The 22,491-nt window shown below is 54.6% G+C and overlaps 1 protein-coding gene and 1 non-coding gene across 4 annotated transcripts; one reads left to right on the forward strand and one right to left on the reverse strand.

The window, feature by feature from the left end:
• Window positions 1-6,601: 6,601 nt before the first annotated feature.
• Window positions 6,602-6,674, reverse strand: TRNAK-UUU. The gene has a single exon. It is a non-coding gene; the product is annotated as a tRNA-Lys (tRNA).
• A 1,803-nt stretch (window positions 6,675-8,477) lies between these two features.
• LOC122228059 (migration and invasion inhibitory protein) lies at window positions 8,478-18,541 on the forward strand. 3 transcript variants are annotated; one of them, XR_006206378.1, is made up of 11 exons: window positions 8,478-8,559; window positions 10,291-10,480; window positions 10,726-11,061; window positions 11,473-11,557; window positions 15,146-15,254; window positions 15,336-15,388; window positions 16,085-16,214; window positions 16,399-16,495; window positions 17,265-17,390; window positions 17,646-17,827; window positions 18,471-18,541. XR_006206378.1 is itself a non-coding variant. In XM_042952914.1 (10 exons), exons 2-10 carry the CDS (start codon window positions 10,352-10,354, stop codon window positions 17,721-17,723), a joined length of 1,143 nt encoding a protein of 380 aa, XP_042808848.1. In that variant the 5' UTR covers window positions 8,478-8,559; window positions 10,291-10,351; the 3' UTR covers window positions 17,724-18,541. The 3 variants fall into 3 exon arrangements, 2 of the variants coding, with proteins under 2 accessions (XP_042808848.1, XP_042808849.1); XM_042952914.1 differs by having other exon boundaries at window positions 17,646-18,541; XM_042952915.1 differs by having other exon boundaries at window positions 8,524-8,559; window positions 10,269-10,480; window positions 17,646-18,541.
• Window positions 18,542-22,491: the final 3,950 nt, after the last annotated feature.

Consider the following 22,491-nt stretch of genomic DNA (forward strand, 5'->3'; position numbering starts at 1 on the left):
AGGACGCTGATACTCTCAGAAGAACAACGGGCATAACTGATCTTTGAGAACCAGAAATCTAGAGTGATTTCTTGACAGATTTCGCTGTAACTCCAAGCCATTCATTTTTCACTTAAAAAGTAATGACTCAGACTGGCCCACCCTAGTTTGCCTTCTGAGAACTTGGTTGGGAGCTTTTCTTTCTGTTTTTTGAAGGGCCCTCAGCAGGACCGAGTCAGCCTCCCTGGCCCACCACACCTGTCCCCCCGGGCTCTGGCGCCCCCACTCCCTGCACTGCGGTGGGTGGGAGCCTCATCCTTCCACATTCCCGGGCCACAAACTTGGGGCATCATCCTGGACCCCGGTGTCGCTCGCTTCATCCAACCTGTCAGTTCTGGTCTCCAAAATGCCTCTAGACCCTGACCGCTTCCCCGGTCCCTCACAGCCCTTGCTCCGGCCCCGGTCACTGCCACCTAACCCGTCCCCTCTTCCCACCCCTGCCCCGTTGTGCTTGTTTCGAGGCAGCAGGCAGCCAGTGACTTCGCCACAGATTTGAACCAGAACTCAGCTCACGTCACTCCTCTACCCTGGCTCCTGGCCCACCCAGAACAGGCCCAAATCATCCTGGTGGCCTTTCGGGGTCTGCACTGCCTCCGTCCACCCCTTGCTCCCTGACACCCTCTGCTTTGGCCACACCGGTTTCTTGCTGTTTGGGACTGCGAGGCACTCACCTTAAGCCTTTGCACAGGCTGACCCTCTGCCTGTTCCTCTGGACATTGCCACCGCTAATTCTTTAACCTCCAAGCCTGCTGGAATGTTCTCTCGTGGTCTGGGTCTACCAAGACTACCCTATTTAAAATCCCTGTCTCTGCCCCTATTGCCTGGTGCTTCTCAGGCCCCTCACCCTGCAGCATTTGGAATAGATGTGTTTCCTAACAGCCATCCCCCAACACCTAATACTGTTTGTTTTGTGTGTCCACGTGCTAGAACATAAGCCCTGCGAGGCCTGAGGCTTTGTCTGTTTTGTTCACTGATCTGTGCCAAGCATCCAGCCCAGTGCCTGACACAGAATCAGAACTCAGTAACTACCCGCTGAATTAATGAATCCTGTCCCGATAACACACATTATCAGCCCTCCGGGGTTGGGAGCCAGGGTTAACAAATGTTCCTGGAAACTTCCTAAAAGTAGGCATGGCTCTAGGGGCTTTGAAATGTTCAAATCTCAGCAGCTGGAGGGCTGATGGAGCCTGGATTGGAGCCCAGGTCCTAATTTCCCAAAGTCCAGCGGCTTTCAAACTTTTTTTCTTTTTTTCTTTTTACCCTTACCCACAATTAGAAACATGATGAACGAGCGCACACCCGCATATACGTATAGGTGAAACCAAAAATTTCTGGTCACTCGGTACCCTTTCTCTGTGGCACACACGTATTTTCTCTTCAGCTGCTGTTTGCAATGCACCGAATTGTTCGCCAGCTACTCCGAGGTGATGACCCATCTTCCAAGCGGGGTGTTCCTCACTCAACACCGCCTGGTTCTCTCTCCCCAGTCAAGACCAGATGCCTGTGGTTTCTCAACCTACCTCATCTGCCCACTGAGAGTTCTGAGGAATCCCAAGAGGTGGGATTTTCGGTCCTCCAGTAACAACGTCCCTATTTAATCACGAAGTATGTAGCCAGAATGTACCCCTCTTCTAAGGTTGGGCCCTCTTCACAGAGGTCAGGTAAATCCACTCCGTCCTCCAGGACAGAGATCTCGGGTCTCTGAGTCAGACTCTCAGGCTTGAGATGAGAACAGCCAACTTTTAATGAGAACTTGGGGTGTGTCAGGCATGTAGACGCATGCACCCAAATCTCAAAAAAATCAGTGACTTCTTTGCCTCCTTGTGCAAACGAGGAATTCGATTAATTCAGCGAAATACTGAGTGCCTGCTGGTGCTAATGGGCACGGTGCAAAGCTTTAGAAGTGGCAGCAATGGATGAAGTGGATAAAACTTCCTGGTGTTTTCAGAGCTGGTATGCTAGCGGGGGAAGGCAGACTGTAGGCCAAACCAAGGGAGCCAAAGACATAATGTACCAGAAGATAAGGTCCATGGGGGAAGATGAGTGAGGCAGGGAAGGGTATGGGAGTGTGGTTGGGGTAGGCCTATGAACAGTGCTTCCTGGGCCATTCTAGCACTTCCCCTGGTGCACACAGGACCCGTTCTGTGGGGCACGTGTGCAGGAGACCTGCTGGGCGGGCTGAGCCGGCACACGGCTTTGCATCTGGATGCTCTTCGTCCTTGCTGACTAGATAGTGTCAGCCCTTTCGAGTCTGGTCTCTCCAGCGGTCTGTAGTGGGCTTAATTTGCATTTCCTTGGTGACCCGTGAGGCCGGGCACCTCTCACACCCCAGTTATCCTCTCTGTCAGGGGTGATGTGCCTCTCCCGTGTTCTGTCCCTTTCCCCGTCTTGTTCAGATCTTCTCCCATCCGGTGGGCCTTCTTCTGTTCTTCTACTGGTGTCTTTTGACGAGAAGTTCTTAACGCAGTCCAATGGATCAAGACGACGTTTGGAGGCAGGCGGTGGGGGAATGAAACCGGTCCTGTGGATATCTGGGGCAGTGCGTTCTAGACAGAGGGACCGGCGCGTACAAAGGCCCTGAGGTAGGAGCATGCCCAACGTCTTCAACGGAATGAGACCGGTGAGGCTGGTGCAGAGTGACGGAGGGAGAGAGGAGTAGGAGATTAGGTGCGAAACAGAACTGGAAGCCGGGATCTTACGGGTAAGGACTTTGGCTTTACTCTCGGTGAGGTAGATGCGACTGGAGAGCTTTGAGCAGAGGAGTCACGTGAGCTGACCTCCATCTTAATGGAGTCCTGCGATGGAGGTGGTGAAAAGTGGTCAGGTTCTGGAGGCCTTTTGAGGACAGAAATGATGTGATGTGCTGACAGATGCCACATCGTGACTCACGGATGACTCGGGGTTCTGGGCACGTGGTAGGATGGGGAGAGCTTTCGTGGAGCAGGTTTGGGGGAAATCAGGAGTTCCGTGTTGGACCTGTTCAGCCTAAGGTCCCTCTGCTGTAGCTGGGTATGAGAACTTGGAGCTCAGGAGGAGTCTGGCCCCGAGGCACACACTTGGGGGTCAGCACACGGATGGTGCTTTGTCCAGACTTCCCCAGGAAGCAGAGCTTCAAGCGGAAGGCTCACGCACCTCATTTTATTCTGCAGAACAACCCGAGAGAGGAGCAGGGAGGGAGGGAGGTAGAGAAAATGAGAAGGAGGGAGAGCTAGCAGAAGGATGCTTTATCCAGCTGGCTACCATTACACGTGCCTGCAGAATAAGACTGTGACCTTGAGATGCCAGGTACCATTCCTGGTGGGGAGGAAGGGGGAAGAATTTATCCACTATTTCTCTCCTCCCCTTGGTGGAAGAGTTGCCCCTTGGGGCACCGACTCCGCATTTCTGGATCGTGCATACGAACGTCGGGGCCCCGCGTTGAGGCCCACGGCGGGTGGTGGAGGTGAGGGGCGCGGGGCGGGGGTGGGCCGGGGGTGGGGTGTGGGCAGGCTGTGCAAGCTGCACATCACTCAGCCCAGGCAGAGCTAGCGCAACACGCAAGGGAGGCCGGGAGGGTCTGAAGGGGTGCAGAAGGCTTGTGCCAGACAGCCCACCCCTCAACTCACTCAGAGCTGCGCTGTCTTCTCTCCCTTCTTTCCTGGGAGGCGGGGTCTGGGTCTGACCCAACAGAGCCCTACAAGGCGGTAGCCAGCACCGGCTCCGCCTCAGAGGACCAGTGGCCCTGGCTACAGGCCCTGCTGCTACAGCTGGTCCCTCGTCCGCCCCCATCCTAGATCTCCCTTATGCCTCATGCTGCAGCTGCTCTGGTTATTTCCTGGTGGGGTGATCCAGACTTCATCCCTGGGGATCCCAGCCCTTGGTCGTCACGCCCTGGCTGGGCTGTGATCGCCGCGGTTGCCACTTACTGTTAGCAGTGGGTGTGGAAACACCAAGAGCCAGACACCCAAGGGGGTTCCCGACACCCCCCTGCCCCACTGCACAGCCCTGGCTCTTCCGGTGAGCCCACAGGCCCGCTGGTCTGCCAGCAGGAGGGGGCCAATGGCCAGGTCACATCTTCCAGTTGATGGGACCCTACTGTGTCCCTGGGCAGAAGCTTCCTGCCCCCAGGCACAGGAAACACAAACTCCAGAAGTGGGTCATCGGAGTGATGAGGGGAGAGGCCTTTTTGACTTCCACCCTCTGCTTCGTGTACCCGTGTGTTGTAGCCGCAGGGGACACAGTGGCGTATCTCAGCTCCTTAGAGAACAGAGCTACGAGGTATGGTTCCTGAGCTCGGTCCTTTCAGGCTGTGCCACCTGGGTGTTGGGGCTCCTGGTGAGATCGGTGGACCCTTTAGTCGGATGCCCACTGTTCCACATTTTGCCAAAAAATGAGCCCTTTGGTGCTGGAAGACGAGCTATTCCCAGCCTGAGTGGCAGAGCCCGGGCTGTGGACGGATTGGCGACGGCAGGGCGGCCCGCCCCCAGTGAAGCTTCTTGTCCTCCCGCTTCTAGGTAATTCGGCCTTAAGACTACCTGGGGTATTGTCTGTTGGGGAACTGCCCTCGACAGGCCCCCTGGGAAAAGAACCATTAGGGAAGAAAATAAGGTTCCGCAAGAAATTGTGCGGCCTTACGTTTAGCCCTTGCCATCCCCTATGGGGACTCCTACTCACTGGAAGGATAGCCTCAAGCATTTGCCAGCAAAGGCAGCCAACGAAGGAGAGACATATGGATCCGAAAGCCCCACCCCGGTAACTAAGGAGCGTATCTATGGACGCAGGTCACTCTAACCCCTGGGCCCACTTGGCCCCCAGGAAGCATTCCAGATAACGACTGAACCCAGTCGGTTAAAGTACAGAATGGTTCATTGGTTCCTAGGGGCATTGTCTCTCTGAGAACGTAGAAGGCGTGGGTTTCTAAGGCCCTCTTGGCCCCCCTCCTGGCACCTCGGACCCAGGCGAACACTTTTGTTCTTCAAAACCACGAATGGTTCAGGGAAACAACTAAGAGGTCATGTCCCTGTAACTGTTCCACTTGAGGTGTTGAGAGATAAATGACCTTTCATGAAAACAGCAAAGCAAGTACTTTGTAGATTATAGATAAACATAGATACATAATAAAAACAATGAAAGAAATTAATCAATACGCAAAGGGCAGGAGGGAACGTTACCAAAAAAAACCAAACCAATCATGTTATTCCTTATTGGGTGATGACACTAAGGAACAATTCTAGAATTGGGTACTGCCAGAAAACATAGATGACGTACGCTACAAGGAAATCACTAGCAAATATAATGCCGCATTTGCTACGATAAATCAGCCAGTTCAACACCCTGCTGTTTCTGCGTCCATTTTTATTTTAGTGGTTTATTTTAGTTTTGTTTTATTTTCACTTTTTCGCCGACGCCGTTCATCCTTCGGGAACCCCTGCACCCGCGGGAGCTGGACTCCGGCACGATGGCGTGAGGTCATGTGTGTGTCCCGGGTCACTGCATTCAGGTGATCTAAAGCCCTCACATGGCCGTCCGGGGGAGGGCCCTGCAAGCAGGTCAGGGGAGCTGGTATGTAGAATAGTATCAATTTCAATAGGTATAAATGGCCCCCTTCCATCAGGGGACTGAAGCCATCGATCTGCTACCAGTGGCTGGCTGGTCCCTCGGAGATGGTACATCGAGGGCTCAGCTTTGTTCCTGCTTCAGCAGACCGGGCGTTCGGTGGCAGAGGGACCTCCGTGAGCCTTTGGGAGAGGAGCCCAGGCCACTTTGACCCCTGTCCTCATGGCTGCTCTGTCTGTCCCTGGGCCCCCCGTACCCGCTCTAGGGTGGCTGAGGAGGGAGGTCTGCTGACGTCTAGCAGCACATCAGCCTTTCCAGCTACTTTTTTTTTTTTTTAAGTGTTTATTTATTTCGAGAGAGATAAGAGTGCGAGCGGGAGAGGTGCAGAGAGGGAGACAGAGGACCCGAACCAGGCTCCGCACTGTCAGCGCAGAGCCTGATGCAGGGCTCGAACTCAGGAACCATGAGATCATGACCTGAGCCGAAATCATGAGTTGGGCGCTTAACCAACTGAGCCACCCAGATGCCCCATTCCAGCTGTTTGTTGACCAACCTTCTCCCCTGCATCGGACATTCTCTGATGGACTGGAAACGTGAGACCCAGAGACTTAATCCGTTGTGCCCTTCCCATTGGTTTTCACAGGTTCATCTTCCTACCCCTTCCCCAGTTCTCCTGCCCCCACCCCCCATCTTCCAAACTTTTCCTTCCAGGCTCCAGGCCGCCAGCCATTTGCCACCACCCAGGGCATTGTGCGTGTCTGTTCCTCAGGCTGCACACATCCCTCTTTATGTGTAGGTGACCAAGTGTGAAGCACACAGCTGTGTCCACTGGGGCAAGGATTAGCCTTTGTCTTTGTCCTCAGGGCCACTCCTGAGAGGGCGTGGTGGCACGAAAGTGGCAGCTGTCCATTCCAGCTACTACAAACACAATGTGCCCCATGAGGCCAAGTTCTTGTTTCCTTTACTTGCTTCACATCTTTTAACAGCTTTATCGGGTATTTATTTATTTATTTAAAGGTAAGCTCTACGCCCAACACGAGGCTTGAACTCATGACCCTAAGATCAAAAGTTCCATGCTCTACCAATTGAGCCAGCCAGGCACTCCTACCAAGATGTAATTTTATAGGGGCGCCTGGGTGGCTCAGTTCACTAAGCGTCTGACTCTTGATTTCGGCTCCAGTATGATCTCATGGTTCATGGGATCAAGCCCTGGGTTGGGCTCTGCACAGTGCAGCTTCAGATTTTCTCTCTTCTTTCTCTGCCCCTTCCCTCCTCCTCTCTCTCTCAAAAGAAATAAATAAACATTTAAAAAGATATAATTTAGGGGCGCCTGGGTGGCTCAGTGCATTAAGCATCGACTTCAGCTCAGGTCATGATCTCATGGTTCGTGAGTTCGAGCCCCGCGTCGGGCTCCGTGCTGCCAGCTCGGAGCCTGGAGCTGCTTCAGATTCCGTGTCTCCCTCTCTCGCTCTGACCTTTCCCCGCTCGCACTCTGTCTCTCTCTGTCTCTCAAAAATAAATAAAACATTTAAAAAATTTTTTAAAAATAAGATATAATTTATATGGAACAAACTGCACATTTAGAGTGTACAATTTAATAACTTTAGACATATATATGCACCACATGCACCATGAGACCATCACAACCCAGACAGTGAACGTATCCATCACCGCCAAGGTTTCCTCGTGCCCCTTTACCATGCCTCCTTCCACTCGATCTCCTAGCAACCACTTATCTTTCTATCGCTATAGAGCTACAGATCAGTTTACATTTTCTAAAGTTTTATACAGATGGAAAGTACAGTATGTACTTTCTTTTCCATGCAGTGTAACTGTCTTGAGATGCATCCATATTGTGCATACCAATAGTTTATTCATTTTTATTGCTGAGTAGTATCCATTGTATGGATATACCGCAATTTGTTTATCCATTTACCTGTTGACAGATGTTTGGATAAAGCTGCTGTGAACATTCCTATGCAAATCTTTGTATGGACAATTTTTTTTCTTCTTGGATAAATGCTTAGGGGTAGAATGACTGGATTGTATAGAGGATACGAATTCAATTAAAAGAAAACCCAGCTTTATTTAATTTACATACCACAAAATTCAATCATTTAAGCAAGTTTACAAAGTCGTGCAGCCTTCACCACAATCCAATTTTAGAACATGTCCATCACCCCAAAATGATCCCTCTCTCCCTTTCTCTTTCTCCTTTCCTTTTTTCCCCTTCCTTCCTCCCTCCTATCCTTTCTTCCTTTCTCTCTGTTAATTTGCTGAATCAAGCTGATTAGTTTAAAAATGCTCTGAGCAAGTCACTTCATCTTTTATGGCCTCGTTTTTGTTTTCGCTGTAAAATGGGGCTGGCATGCACTGGCCTATGGAAAATACCTGGAACATAGCACTCCGCATACATTATAGGTATCTGTATTCGTGCTAATTTACTCCCTTTCCTCCAGGCAAGGACCCCTCTTCATTCTTCTCTGCCCCCCCAATGCCTAGTACAGGGCCTCTTAGCACAAAGTAGGCACGATAAATACCGGAAAGAAAGTATGGAAGAATGGGTCTCCAGCCACCGCCTACCCCAGCCCCACCTGGCATCCCTCAGCAGAATTCTGCTTAGCGGGAGCAGCGCCGGGTCCAGACTTCGAAACTGCCCCAGCCATACCCCCGCGAGTTCGGTCGCCCCATCCTGACCAATCGGAGCTCGCCCGCTCCAGACCGATAGTCGACGTCCAGTACACGTCCTTGGAAATTGACCAATCAGCTATTGAGTCCCTCTGTTAGTCCCGCCCCAATGTTGAAACTGCCGCTTCGGAACGCCGAGTAACGTTCGCAGGAGCGTCCGACTCCTCCTGCAATCTGGCCAATCAGGACGGCCGGATCTGGCCCCGCCCCCAGCGGCAGCGTCGCGTGGGGCGAGAAGGGCGGGACTACGGGCTGCGAAAGCGGCGTCAGGCTTGCGGGTTTCCAGGTTTCCAGGAGGTGAGCGCGGAAGCTGCGGGGCCGCCGTGAGGCGGAAGGACTCGGCGGGAGGCCCCACGTGCGCCCCCGCGGAGGATCCGGGGACCGCGATGGGAAGGACGGGGGAGGCTGAGCCTCTTTTCCTGGGAGCGTCCGGCAGTTTTGCTGCCCCTGTTTGTCTTGTGAACGTCGCCTTCCCGTTGCATTTGCGCCGCTGTTAGCTTCCCAGAGCGCGGCCGGAGCAAGAATCGTCTATACTCGGGACGCGTGTGTGGGGCGTGTCCGGTGTAGTCTGTTTTTTCGACCTCAGCCCCTGCAGCCTGGCCCTGAGAAGGGGGCTCCTGGTGACGGCGATCCAGAAGTGTGGGTGGGAGGGAGGGTTGAGGTCGGGCCGGGTTTCTGCGAGTAGGGTCTGGCCCGACCCAGTGTTAAAGCCGGGAGGGTGCACATTCTGGGACATTGAGTTTCTGGGTGGAGCCTGGGCCTGGAGCCCTGAGAGGATTAGGCAGCGCTTTCCCCTAGTCTGCAGAAATCCCTTCCAGAAGCATCTCTGTGCTCTGTGTTCCTGAGCCTGGATCCCTGGGCGGGGCGGGGGGGGGGGGGGTGAAGAATGAGGAGAGGAGAAGGCTTCCCAAGCACCTCTCTGCACAAGGGAGAGGCTGGAGTGACCATGGACCCTGTAGCCAGATTTGGGTTCACATCCTGGCCTTGTCACTAGCTGTGTGACGTGGGGCAAGTTGGTTAACTTCTCTGAACTTTGGTTTCTTCATTTCTAAAATGGAAGGGTGGGCAGGATAGAGGGAAGAGCCCGTTCAGGAGCCTGATTTGTGTTGGATTCCCAAGTTACAATACTTTACATTTGTAGACTTGCCCTGATTGTTTTCTACATATTATCCTAATATCTACATATTTCTACATATTATCCAAATTTTATTGTTAAAGGGGATTGTTCTCTTTTGGCGTGTAAGCGAACACACTCTGGCCAGTTTAGTAATAAGAGACGTTTGTGGGATGCTCACTCTGTACCAGGTACCATAGTAAGGTTTAACATGCATTATCTCATTTAATCCCTGCAGTAACACACAGTCTCTCTCAAAAATAAATAAACTTAAAATAAAATAAAATAAAATAAAATAAAAATAGGGCGCCTGGGTAGCTCAGTCGGTTAAGTGGCCAACTCTTGGTTTCGGCTCAGGTCGTAATCTCACAGTTTGGGGCTCAAGCCCCACGTCGGGTCCCGCGCTGATGGTGTGGAGCCTGCCTGGGATTCTCTCTCTCCTGCTGTCTCTGCTCTCCCTCTCTCAAAAAATAAGTAAACTTGGGGCGCCTGGGTGGCTTGGTTGGTTGGGCTGCCGACTTCGGCTCAGGTCATGATCTCGCGGTCCGTGAGTTCGAGCCCCGCGTCGGGCTCTGTGCTGACCGCTCAGAGCCTGGAGCCTGTTTCAGATTCTGTGTCTCCCTCTCTCTCTGACCCTCCCCCGTTCATGCTCTGTCTCTCTCTGTCTCAAAAATAAATAAACGCTAAAAAAAAAAAATTAAAAAAAAATAAGCTTAAAAAAAAAAAAACAATCTCTACAGTAACCTTACGCGTTAGATACTGTCATCATCTCTGTTTGGCAGATGAGGAAACTGAGGCACAGGGAGATTAAGTCACTTGGTTGGGGCTACACAGTTAGGGAGTTCCAGAGCGGGGATTCGAACCCAGGCCTCCGGCTCCACTGGCAGCCCAGTGTCCTGCTGTTCTGGCTTCAGGTAGAAGAGCTGGGCCTGGTTCCTGGCCCGGAGGGGGCCCCGCAGCCCAGGAGGAAGCGTCATGGTAACGCCTGGGATGGTGGAGACCGAGGACTCGGTGCAGCTGCGGCAGCTCAGTCTGGTGCTCCTGAGGCAGCTGTGGGTCGGGCAAGATGCTGTGCGGCGGTCGGTGGCCAAGGCAGCCTCAGGGGTGAGCACCCGCCTTGAGAACTCCCGGGGGTGTGGAGGGGGCTGCCCGACCAGGCCAGAATCCAGACCTCCAGTGCAGCGTGCCCAGTTTGGTGGCGAAGGGGAAACTGAGGCCCAGCGAGGAAGGGACTGGGTGGGACGTGCAGAGGCCGCAGCAGGAAGGAGGACCCAGGCCCTCGTGCCTAGTGCAGGCCAGCTGGGCGTGTGACCGGGCCGCTGCCTGGTGACCTGGCCTCTCTGTTCCAGTCATCCCGGGACTCCAGCAGCAGCTGTGACTCCCAGACTCCATCGTCCCAGGAGACGTCCTCGGTGGCCCCGAGAGCCTCCAGCCTTCAGGGTGCCCACCAGGGTGGCCCCTGTGATATGTCCTGGGCTGGCGGGGCCAGCTCTGGAGTGATGTCTCTCCCACCTGCCGCATACCGACGCCGGCCGTCCCTGGGTTCGCTGAGGCCCTGCTCGGCGCCCTTACTGGCCATCTCAGACCCGGATGGCACAGAGCTTTCAGGAGAGCCGGACAGGCCGGGGCCTCAGGAGGCCCAGGCCCAGAGGTCCATCCTGGATCAACAAAGCAGGCCGTCCAAGGTAACGTGGGAGAAGAGAACTTCCTTGAACGTCCGTTCGCCTGTCTGACAAATGCAGTCATGGGCAGCCTCCCTTACGGGGTGAGAGGCTTCCAGAAGATGCCTTGAGTCATGTCCAGCTCACCCTAAGTGCTCGAAAAGTGGTGGTGGTAGTTTCTCAGCACTTTGGGAAGAAGGTGGTGAGCCTGTTATACAGATGGGAAGACCAAGGCTCCGAGGCTTGGTCAGAGTCCCACATAAGGGGAGCTTGGGGGCCAGTTCTTATCCTCCAGCTCCCGAGTCCGTGGCCGAGCCCCGGGGCCCATGTCAGGGTATAAGTTAAGACACAGCTCGTTTCCTTCCCCCAAGGTGGGACCTCCTTCGGGCTGGGCCTGCAGGCCTAGTCTTTGCCCCTCTTTGTCTCCCTCCTCAGCCAAGAGTGACCTTCGGTGATGAGTCTTCAGTGCCTGACAGGAGCTGGCGCCTCAGACCATACTTGGGCTACGACTGGATCGCAGGTATGGCCGCTTCCAGATACCTGCCTGAGCCCCTGTCGGGACTGAATGAATGAATGAGTCAGAGCTGCCATATTCTTTAGTATTTATTGCTGCTAGGCCCTTGCAAAACTCTGTATGCGTTTCACTCTTTACCTTTTACTGCCCGTCCCCCTCTGCCCCCACCCCCAGCAACCTCAGTGGCCCAGCTGCTCTCCCTTTGGCTTCGTCCACCCTGTTCCTATCCATTTTTGACATGACAGCCAGAATGAATTTTTAAACATGGGGATCAGAATACTTAGCAGTTAGAAGAAAATCCAAAGTCCTCATTTAGACTTAGGGGGTATGACCTAGCCTCACTTAGCTCTGTTGACATGACCTCTGACTATCCACTTTCTGGCTCTTTGCTCCAGCTTCTCTGGTCTCCTTGGTGGTCCTTGAACCTGCCATACTCATGGTCACCCCAGGGCCTTTGCGCTTGCTATTCCTACTGCCTGGCGTGCGCTTCCCCAGGTTCACACCCTGTGGTTCCTTTTCATCCCTGAGGGCCCAGCTTAAAGTCTAGGCCTTTCTTGCGAGCATACTGTCGTAGGGCCACTGCCGCCTGCGTCATTGCCTGTGGCATTAATCATTTGTATGTTCTTCGTATCGTTTGTTCTCAGGAATCGTCTTGTTTCCTGTTCTTTTTTTTTTTTTCTTGAAGTTTTTATTTATTTAAGTAATCTCTACATCCAGTGTGGGGCTTGAACTCCCAACCCCGAGATCACTTTCTTCCAACGGAGCCAGCCAGGCACCCCTTGTTTCCTTGGGTCTTGTCTGAGTTCTCCACTAGAACGCTAGAACGAATTTGAGCAGGGCCATAGCTGTCTTCTTGCTGTATTTCCCAAGCCGCAGCTTAGGTGTGGGACACACGGCAGGCCCTTAGCACTCGTTGAATGAGAGAGTGAATGGCCTTAAGAGGTGGGTGCTGTTTGGATCCTCGTTTTGCAAAGGAGGAAACTGAGGCACGGAGAGGTTGAGTGACTTCCTGAAGGCATGTGCTCCATGGGGTTGCTGGGACCAGGGGTGGTGGAGACTCAGGCCCCACCCCAAGGATTTCCCAGCCTGTCAGCTCACTGCCTTGCTTGCCATTTGTGGAAAATGGAGGCATCCGCCTCCCGCCTGCCCTGTTCCTGTGCTCGCTCTCTTTTCCGAGGGTGAGCGAGCGCTCCCGTCTAAGGACTGTCCCCGCGTTTGTACGCTCTGCCCCATCCCCTCCAGCCTCCCACAGGATTTGCTTCCTGTGATTCTCTCCTCCTCACTCGGTCCCAGCAGCATATGAACAGCCCAGAGGAGTGATGAGTGGTGGTTTTACCTGGTGCTCATTATGTGCGTTGTTCTTCTCTTGGCTTTACTCCTATTCTCTCCTTTGCTTTTCACGGTGACCCTATCAGCTGGGTGCTGCTGTTGTCCCCGTTGACGGATGACAAGGCCGAGCCACGAGGGCTGAGCCACTTAGTGAAGTCTTCCCTCTGCTCAGGGGTAAAGCTGCAATGTGCTATTTTCTATCCCGCTGAAACGTTTCTCTTTTTTTTTTTTTTAATTTTTTTTTTTTTTAATGTTTATTCATTTTTGAGAGACAGAGAAAGAGCATGAGGGGGGAAGGGGCAGAGAGAGGGAGACACAGAATCTGAAACAGGCTCCAGGCTCTGAGCTGTCAGCACAGAGCCCAACGCGGGGCTCGAACTCACAGACTGACTATGAGATCATGACCTGAGCTGAAGTTGGACACCCAACCGACTGAGCCACCCAGGTGCCCCGAAACATTTCTCTCTTTATCTTATGTTTGCTTCTGGTCACTGCCCATTTTCTCTGCTTTTCTTAATTTCTTTTTCTTTTTTTTTTTTCTTTCTTTCTTTCTTTCTTTCTTTCTTTCATTTTTTGTTTTTTGGTTTTTTTCTTAATTTTATTTTTTATTTTTTAAAATTTATACCCAAATTAGTTAGGATATGGTGCAACAATGATTTCAGGAGTAGATTCCTTAGTGCCCCTTAACCCATTTAGCCCCTCCCCCCTCCCATAACCCTTCCCCTTAACCCTCTGTTTGTTCTCCATATTTAAGAGTCTGTCCCCCTCCCTGTTTTTATATTATTTTTGTTTCCCTTCCCTTATGTTCATCTGTTTTGTCTCTCAAAGTCCTCATATGAGTGAAGTCATATGATTTTTGTCTTTCTCTGACTAATTTCACTTAGCATAATAGCTCCAGTTCCATCCACATAGTTGCAAATGCAAGATTTCATTCTTTTTGATTGCCGAGTAATACTCCATTGTGTATGTGTGTGTGTGTGTGTGTGTGTGTGTGTGTATATACACACACACACACACACACACACACACATATATACATATATATATATACACACACATACACACACACACACACAGACATATGTGGTATATATGTCTTCTTTATCTGTTCATCCATCGATGGACATTTGGGCTCTTTCCATACTTTGGCTATTGTCGATAGTGCTGCTGTAAACATTTGGGTGCATGTGTCCCTTCGAAACAGCACCCCTGTATCCCTTGGATAAATGCCTAGTAGTGCAATGGCTGGGTCGTAGGGTAGTTCTCTTTTTAGTTTTTTGAGGAACCTCCATGCTGTTTTCCAGAGTGGCTGCACCAGCTTGCATTCCCATCTCTGCTTTTCTTTATAACAGAACTCCTCAAAAGGGCTCTCTAGACTCGCCGTCTCGTTTCCCTCCCTCGCTTTTTCTTGGTTGGGCTTCGGTCCCCGACACCTGCCGACACCGTCCTGTCGTCCGTGAGCTCTGTGTTGCATGCGTGCCTGACCCTGCTCTACTTCCTGGCGGGCGTCACTATTCGGTTCCTGTCACAGGTTTCTTTGGTGACTAGTTTCTTGCCACCATGTTTTTTTTTTTTTGTTTTTTTTTTTTAATGTTTATTTTTGAGAGAGAGAGAGAGAGAGACAGAGCACAAGCAGGGGACAGGCAGAGAGAGAGAGGGAAACACAGAAACTGAAGCAGGCTTCAGGCTCTGAGCTGTCAGCACAAAGCCCGACGCGGGGCTCAAACTCACGAACCGTGGCATCATGACCTGAGCTGAAGTCGGACGCTTAACCGACTGAGCCACCCAGGTGCCCCTTTTGCCACCATATCTGTGAGGCTCATGAGGGCATGGGGCACCTGGGTGGCTTAGTCTTTTAAGTATCCAACTCTTGGTTTCGGCTCAGGTCGTGATCTCAGGGTTCGTGAGTTCGAGCCCCGTGTCGGGCTCTGCACTGACCGTGTGGGGCTTGCTTGGGATTCTCTCCCTCTCCCTCTCTCTCTCTGCTCCTCCTGCACGCTCTCTCTCTCTCTTTGCAAACAAATAAATAAAACTTAAAAAAAAAAAAACAACCAGTGTCTGGCCCCTAGGAGGGGCTCTGTAAATATTTTTTGCCTGGATGCTTGCACAGACAAAGCCAGCAGTCACGGTGAGCAGAGGGCCCCCTCCAGGTCTGCATGAGGCAGAGTGGGGGGCAAAGCAGGTAGACTGGGGTGCTGTGCCGAGCACCCCTTAAGGCTCGGCCTGTGGCCACACAGCAGCTCCCCGGTGCTTTGCCCACTCCAGGGTCTCTGGACAACACCTCGCCCATCACCAGCAAGCCCGAGGCCTTCTTCTCGAAGCTGCAGGATTTCCGGGAAGCCAACAAGGAGGAGTGTATTCACAGTGGCCCCGAGTGAGCAGGGCTGGCCGAGGGGGTGGGCTGGGCGGCTCAGGGACCCCGTCGCCTGGCCCGCTCACCCCTGTCACTTCACAGACCCCGGTCCCTCAGCCTCCGGGAGAGCAGCAGGGTGGACCAAGACCACGAATGTGAGTGTAAATTCTCGGCAGCCTGGCCGAGGTCTCGGGGGCCTAGGGAGGCAGCTGGGTTGGCGGGGACTCGGGGAGGGAGGCCTTGGGTCTGGACAGGGTGGGGCAGGCCCTGGGGGGGTGGTGAGGGTGCACTGAGGCCTGGACTTGCGGAGATCAGGGCCGGCCATTTGTCACCTTACCTCTCGCCAGCTGCCTCCTTTCCCGTGTGCCCCCCACTTCCTCCAGTCGGCGCTCCGGGGGTGGGGTGTGGGGGGGAGGTGCTGGCTCAGTCACAGAGTCCTGAGTCTCTGCTTTGGGTTTGTGTCTGCAGCACGTGGTGCATTCACGTGCGTGCCTCACGCGTAAGGAAGGGCTGTTCGTGTGAACACGTGTGTGCGTGCACACCGTGTGTGCTTGCCAGTTTAGGCACGCGCACGTGTGTCCGTGAACGTGACCGTACAGAGCCGTGCTTTGGGTTTGCACGTGTCACATTGATGGGTGTGTGCGCGCGCACGTGCGGGTGTGCGTCCCCCATGTTTTGTCACGTGAGCTCAGGTGCATGTTAGTGTTCCGTACGTGTACACCTGTGTGCGCCTGTGCGTGCGGCTGCCGGTGGGGGGTGGCGTCGGCGGGCCCGTGTGGTTGGGGTAGGAAGGGGGTCCAGGGATCCGGGCCCCCGGCTGAAGGGAGCTGCCGCTTCTCACGGCCCCGCAGGCGTGTACTGTTACCGCGTCAACCGGCGCCTGTTTCTGGTGCCTTCGGATCCTGGCTCCCCCTGCCGCCTGTGCAGGACACCTCGGGACCAGCGGGGCCCCGAGACCCTGGTGGAGCCCGCGCAGGTCAGGTGAGTGGCCAGAGCAGGTAGGACACCCGGGGGCAGCCATGGAGGCGGCAGCGACCGAGGAGAGGAGCCCAGCCTGAGGCCCGCCGGTCTTGAGGGAGGGAAGGCCGGGTCCGGGGCTGGGGTCCCAGAGCGGCCCGGAGGCGCCCAAAGCAACGCCTTCTCTGTCCACTGCCCCTGCCCCCAGGGTGAGCATCCCGCTGTCTGTCCTGGACCCTCCGCACCGGCACCGCGTCCACCGACGGAAGAGCTTCGATGCTTCTGACACGTTGGCCCTGCCCCGGGTGAGCAGCCGAGTGGGGCCTGGGTGGAGCTGAGCGCGGGGCCCAGGTTCCCTGGTGGATCTTGAGGCCCAGAGAGGGCCACAGACTGTCCCAGGGCCCCACAGAGAGGCTGGGCACAAGGAGGGTAGGTGTCCAGATCCCTGGAGTTCAGGCTGGGCCATTTCCATCACCTGTATTATGCTTGTTGCCTGTTCCCCACCCACGATGTGGCTTCCAGGATAAGCATCCCGCTGTCCAGATGAGACAAGGCGGAGGGAGGGCACTGGCCTCCGGTCCGCAGGTGGAAGAGCTGGGATTCGAACCCAGGTCCTTAGTGTTTCCATCGAGCCTCTCCTAGAAACATTCTTTATGTCCCCTGGGTAAGGGTGGGGGTCAGTGGAGATCCCTCCTCTGCCAGTTGAGGCTAGGGGAGCTGAGACTGAGGAGAGGAGAAAGGATGCCGAAGAAAGTTAGCCTGCTCGCCTGTAAAATGAACGTATGAGTCCTCAGACCGGGGGCAGGGGGTGGGTAGTTCAGGGAATCAGTCCCCATCAGGCGTGGGGCAGAGCCCAGCATACAGGAAGTGCTCTGTCAGTATCCACGGCCTTCCCTCCTCCCGTCTCAGGCCAGGGGCCCAGGGCCTGGGTCAGCAGGGTAAGGAAAGGGACGGCTGGGGTAACCCAGGATACAGGCAGTCCCAGGGGAGAGGCACAGCCCCCTCCCTGGGGTGCGCCCCATCAGAGGAGAGCCCTGCCACAGACCAGGTGCCTTAATCCCTTGCTCTCCACAGCACTGCCTGATGGGCTGGGACATTCTCCCTCCGAAGCCCGAGAAAAGCTCAGCCCCCAAGAGCCTGGACCTTTGGTCCTGCGTCTCCTCTGAGGCCCAGCACCGGAAGCTGTCAGCTGCCCGCCTGGTATGGTCCAGGGTACCCCAGGAGGGACAGATGCCTAGGAGTAGGCCTGGGGTCTGCAGAGTCCCTAGAGGGGTGGGATGGATTGGGGCAGGGAGTGCAGAGCCTGGAAGCTTCTCTCTGCAGGAGCCCAGCCCACAGCACCCTTCCAGGCTCTTCTCCTTGCCAACTACCCCACCCTCCCCAGGAAGGATGATGTGGGAATTGGGGGTGACTTCCACAGTGGTCCCCTCTGACCCCTCCCTGTTCACCATCCAGGCCCAGCCAACACGAGTCCCACCCTCCACCCCATTCCGGTCACAACTCCAGCCTCCTGCGCCCTGGCCGAAGCCCTGAGGACTGGCCACCCGGAGGAGGACAGAGCCCCTGCCATCCCCCCTAACCCCTCTCCTCTGGCAGGGCACCCACCAGAGGGGAGCCCTGCCTGGCTTCAGCTGGAGGTGAACGTAGTCCCCACCCTCTTGGGTTGGGTAGGTGGATGGGCTCAGGCCCTTCTCCTTCCTGGAGACAGAGGTGGGGACTCCAGGGTTGGGGGGCGCGGGTGAAAGAGGATGGGGTGACCTGTTTGTAAATAAAGCTCAGTGCCGTCTGCAGCACCAGATTTCCCACATGTGCTGGGTCCGCCCTGCTGATGCCCTCAGGGCCCAGGAGGTGCTCTGGCGGCAGCCTGTTCCCTTGCCTGGGGAAAGACACGTCTGACATCCTGTACTGGGCCGAGGGGATCCAGTGCCCTGAGTTTGGTTCTCGGTGCAGCTTCCAACTCTGGGTAGATGGCCTCCGGGGTGGGAGGGAGGCGCTCCGGGCCCCAGACTGTCTCCTGTGGATGAGGCTGAAGCTGTGGACCATGAGTGAGTTCTCCCCTTCCTGGTCTCTGAAGCTGGGGTCCGTTGACAGGGGGCTTCTCTTAAAGTCCCTGGGCCAGTGGCTCCTCGACTGCTCTCCCCAGCCCAGCCCAAGAAGCCACAGGGGACCCAGAGCTGCCGCAGGCACAGATGGGGAAGCCGAGAGCCAGGCAGGGCTGGCAGTGAGTACAAATATCCCCCTCTCGTGGATTAACAGCCAGTGTCTGTCTTCCCCCCGTAGGCTGAACGATATAAAATTCCTGGTTTTGTAAGATGAACATGAAATAAAAGGGGAACTGAAGCCCCAAGGAGGCACGTGGTTTTTCTGAGGTTTCTCCACTTTGAGGGCTGGAACTAGGGTTGTGGTCTCCTGTGGCTTCCACAGGAAGCCGTCATGGCTGTGACGCCGGGAAAGCCTGGTCCCCCCCCCCGTGTGGCTCACAGCACACGTGTTAATCAGGGTGAGGGAGGTTCTGCCGCAGTAAGTGATGAAACCCCAGCTCTCAGTGGCTGGCCTCTGTGGGTTCCAGTGTCTCCACATCCTCGCCAACCCTTTTCTGCCCTTTCTTAAAAAAAAAAGTTTATTTTTGAGAGAGCCAGGGTGAGCAGGAGAGGGGCAGAGAGAGAGGAAGAGAGAGAGTGCGAATCTCAAGCAGGCTTCGTGCTGTCAACGCGGAGTCCGATGCGGGGCCCGAACTCACCAACTGTGAGATCGTGAACTGAGTGGAAATCAAGAGTTGGACGCTCGCCGACTGAGCCACCCAGGCGCCCGCCCTACTTCCTGCATGTTTTGTAATAGCCATCCTAACGGGCGTGAAGTGGTACCTCACTGTGGTTCTGTTTTGTGTTTTTCCCTGATGGTTGCAGACGTGGAGCGTTTTTGTTTGTGCTTCTCAGCCACCCGTGCATCTTCCTGGGAGAAGTGTGCGTTCAGGTCCTCTGCTCGTTTTTAGATCCGGTTGTTTGCTTTTTCTGATGTTTAACACGTAATTTTAAGTCAAAGAGCCTGTGGGAGTCCGTGGTTTTGTTAGAAATTCTTTGGTCAGAGGGAGAAGAGAATCTGGGTACCTTCTGCCCAACGAAAACGAAAAATTTACAGCTGAGATCAACTCCTAAGTTCAGCTGACCCCGAATAGCGAGTTTAAACAAGACAGAAATGTTTCCCATAAAAGTCTAGACTGCAGCACTGGGTCCAATTAAGCCCTCAGGGTAAGTGATTTCTCTGGAAGGACAGTTCTTTTGGAGACGGGGTTTTCACCTGATGGCTTTCGTTGCTTCTGTGTGCGAGACGAGACACCCATGGTCTCCTGGCAGCGTGACACCGTTGACAGTCAGACTCACCCTTATTTTGTGTACCAGGAAAAATGGTGCTAACCTCTGACACTCACCCGGGCTGTGAGATAATGCTAATTTCGGAGACGTTAAAATGCGAAAGAGCATCTTCAAAGTCTTAAGCCTAAGGCCTCCGGGCTGTCTATGTGCTGACTCCTGGGTTCTGCGCACCCCCAGCTGTCTAAGTGGCTTCCTTGGGGCCGTTGGGAACAGTCGCCTGGGCTGGGAAGACAGCAGCCTTAACCTGATCTATGCTGCTGGTCAGCCTGTCAACATTTCAGGGAGGTCGAGGAGGGCTTGGCCCCAGGATCCTATCCTGCCCTCGCCGCCTCTCCCAAACTGTCGGTATGACTGCTCCAGTTTGGGGACGAGGCCTGTCTTCAAGCCTAAGGGGCCCCAAGAGTGAAGGTGACAGGCAGAGACCCCTGGACAGAGCTTCATGTCTCCGTGGCCTGCTTCACTCAGCCTGCAGCCCCCACCCGCTGCCGTCCTGCCCTCCCAGCTGCCCACGAGCCGCTGCCAGTCCTTCAGGGTCCTTCCCTCCCCCTCCCTGGGGTTGCCCGGATCTCTCCTTGTCCCGCACCTTCACCCCTCTAGCTCCTACCCAGTCTTCCACATCTCAGCTGGCGAGCCCATCAGATGGACCCCACCGGTCACACGCCTCCCCTCCCTGCACCCGTCCGTCTCGGGCCTCGTGTGTTACTGAATTCCTGATCGTGAGATTCCTTGCTGTGTGCCCCTCTGCCCTGCTAGAATGTAACAGCTCCATGAGAGCTGAGGTAGTTCTTTTTTTCTTCATTGTAATTTTTCCCCCTACTTTCTCAAGAGTGGTAGCTAACCTGCGTTCCGCATTTGGCGTTTTCCTCTCGCCTGGTTTTCCACCCACATCATGAAGGTGACGAGAAGGATGCTCTAATTTCGCGGAACCGAAGGAGCCCTGTGGTTGCCACAGACACTGGTATGTCTTACCTGTGTCTCCCCACTCCTGCAAATTAACAGCATTCTTTTTTTTTTTTTCCTTTTTTACGTTTTATTTCATTTTTTTTTTTTGAAAGACGGAGACAGAGCACGAGCAGGGGAGGGGCAGAGAGAGAGGGAGACACAGAATCAGAAGCAGGCTCCTGGCTCTGAGCTGTCAGCCCAGAGCCCGACGCGGGGCTCGAACTCACAGATCATGAGATCATGACCTGAGCTGAAGTCGGATGCTTAACCGACTGAGCCACCCAGGGGCCCCTAAAAAAAATTATTTAAAAAAAAGAAGTAAAGGAGCACGTGGGTGGCTCAGTCAGTTAAGTGTCCTACTTCAGCTCAAGTCATGATCTCACAGTCCAGTCCGTGGGTTCAAGCCCCACGTCGGGCTCTGTGCTGACAGCTCGGAGCCTGGAGCCCGCTTCGGATTCTGTGTCTCCCTCTCTCTCTCTCTCTCTCTCCACCCCTCCCCCGCTCATGCTGTGTCTCTCTCTCTCAAAAATAAACATTTAAAAAAAAGTAAGAACAGGGGCTCCTGGCTGGCTCAGTCGATGGAGCATGCGACACTTGATCTTGGGGTTGTGAGTTCGAGCCCCACCTTGAGTGTAGAGGTTACTTAAATAAACTTAAAAAAAAAAAAAAAACAGAGGGACTGACCTCTGTTGCCTGTATCACAGCATAGACTCATGGACCCCGCACAGGTCATTCACTCACTCGTTCACCGTGTGTGCACCGAGCTCCTGCCGTGTGCCATCACTGTGTCCGGGGCCCTGCAGTAAACCTGACGGCAGTGACAGCAGCGTCCTGCCCCCACGGGGCCCCCGTGCAGGAGCAGGGACCGAAAGAAGCCAACTCTGTAAAGTGCGAAGCGGCCGTGGTGCCCACCACCTCTCCTCCCTTCCGCTCCAGCCCTGCTGCAGCTTTTCTTCTGGGTCTTAAACCTGCTGCTGCCCCCCGCCTCCGGGTCTGGATCCACGCAGCTCCTTCTGCCCAGAATTCTCTTCCTACCGCCGAACTACGCAAGCCTCAGCTCCCGTGTCTGCTCGTCAGAGGCCTCCCCCAATCCCACAGAACTGGCCAAGGCCCCCCCGAGTCTGAGACCCGCCTCGACTCTCCTGCCGTAGCCTCTTCCGCCAAACAGTGAGATGTTGGGGGGCGGGAACCGGGCCCAGACTCGTCCTCAGCTCTGTCCTAAAACAGCATATGGCATGTGGTTGGTGTTCAGTAGGTAAATGGTGGGTGAGTGAATCAATGAGCCCCTGGGACTTGAGAGACAGACCCACACAGCCCTGGGACCCGGGTGATCCCAGGGGATCCGGGGGTTGGCCCTGGCAGGTGAACTGTAACTGACTAGTTTTTAGTATGTTATGTTGTCCTGTGTCTCAGGCAGATCACGGGGGGTCTGGCCTCCTGGGAGGGGACGTGGGGAGCGGCTGGGGACACCGTGACATCTCCATCCTGGAAACTTCCTACACCTGTCTGCCTCCGTCCCCGGAATGCAGATGGGGAGTGTGTGGAGAAGCGAACTCTAGCTGGCCTCTCAAGGGACCCTTCCAACGTCCCAAAGAACAGAAGCTCCCCCAGCTGCCATCTGGGAGGGTGGCTCTCCCTGGAGGGGTGGAGTGGCCGCTCTGCTGCTGCTCTGTCCTCACGGAAGTGGCCCGCACGTGGCCCGGAAAACAACACAACGTTGGATTTTCCAGAATTATTTCCCCACGTGCTGTTTGAATGTAGCGTTCTGATGTCCTGAGGATTTACAGCATTTTGGTGCAATGAAAAGTTTCTACTGGGCACCCCGAGGCAGAGATCGGGGTTCAGACCCTTGCCGCGGTCTGGCGGCTTCCCGACCCATGTCCTTGGGTGCGTCACCTACTCATCCTGTGGAAAGGGTGGCAGCACCAGTGGGCAGGTACAGAAGGCTGCACGTGGGCTGACCTGAGAACAGGGCCCTAACTGGTAAG

The sequence above is a fragment of the Panthera leo genome, chromosome C1, assembly GCF_018350215.1.
Source record: "Panthera leo isolate Ple1 chromosome C1, P.leo_Ple1_pat1.1, whole genome shotgun sequence".
In the NCBI taxonomy this organism is placed as follows: domain Eukaryota; kingdom Metazoa; phylum Chordata; class Mammalia; order Carnivora; family Felidae; genus Panthera; species Panthera leo.

Excerpts from the sequence above, each read along its gene's own strand:
- LOC122228059 (XM_042952914.1), top strand. The coding sequence starts at position 10,352 with ATGGTAACGCCTGGGATGGTGGAGACCGAGGACTCGGTGCAGCTGCGG. Across the intron at positions 15,255-15,335 it reads TGTATTCACAGTGGCCCCGA|ACCCCGGTCCCTCAGCCTCC; the intron begins GTGAGCAGGGCT and ends GTCACTTCACAG. Across the intron at positions 16,496-17,264 it reads ACACGTTGGCCCTGCCCCGG|CACTGCCTGATGGGCTGGGA; the intron begins GTGAGCAGCCGA and ends TGCTCTCCACAG.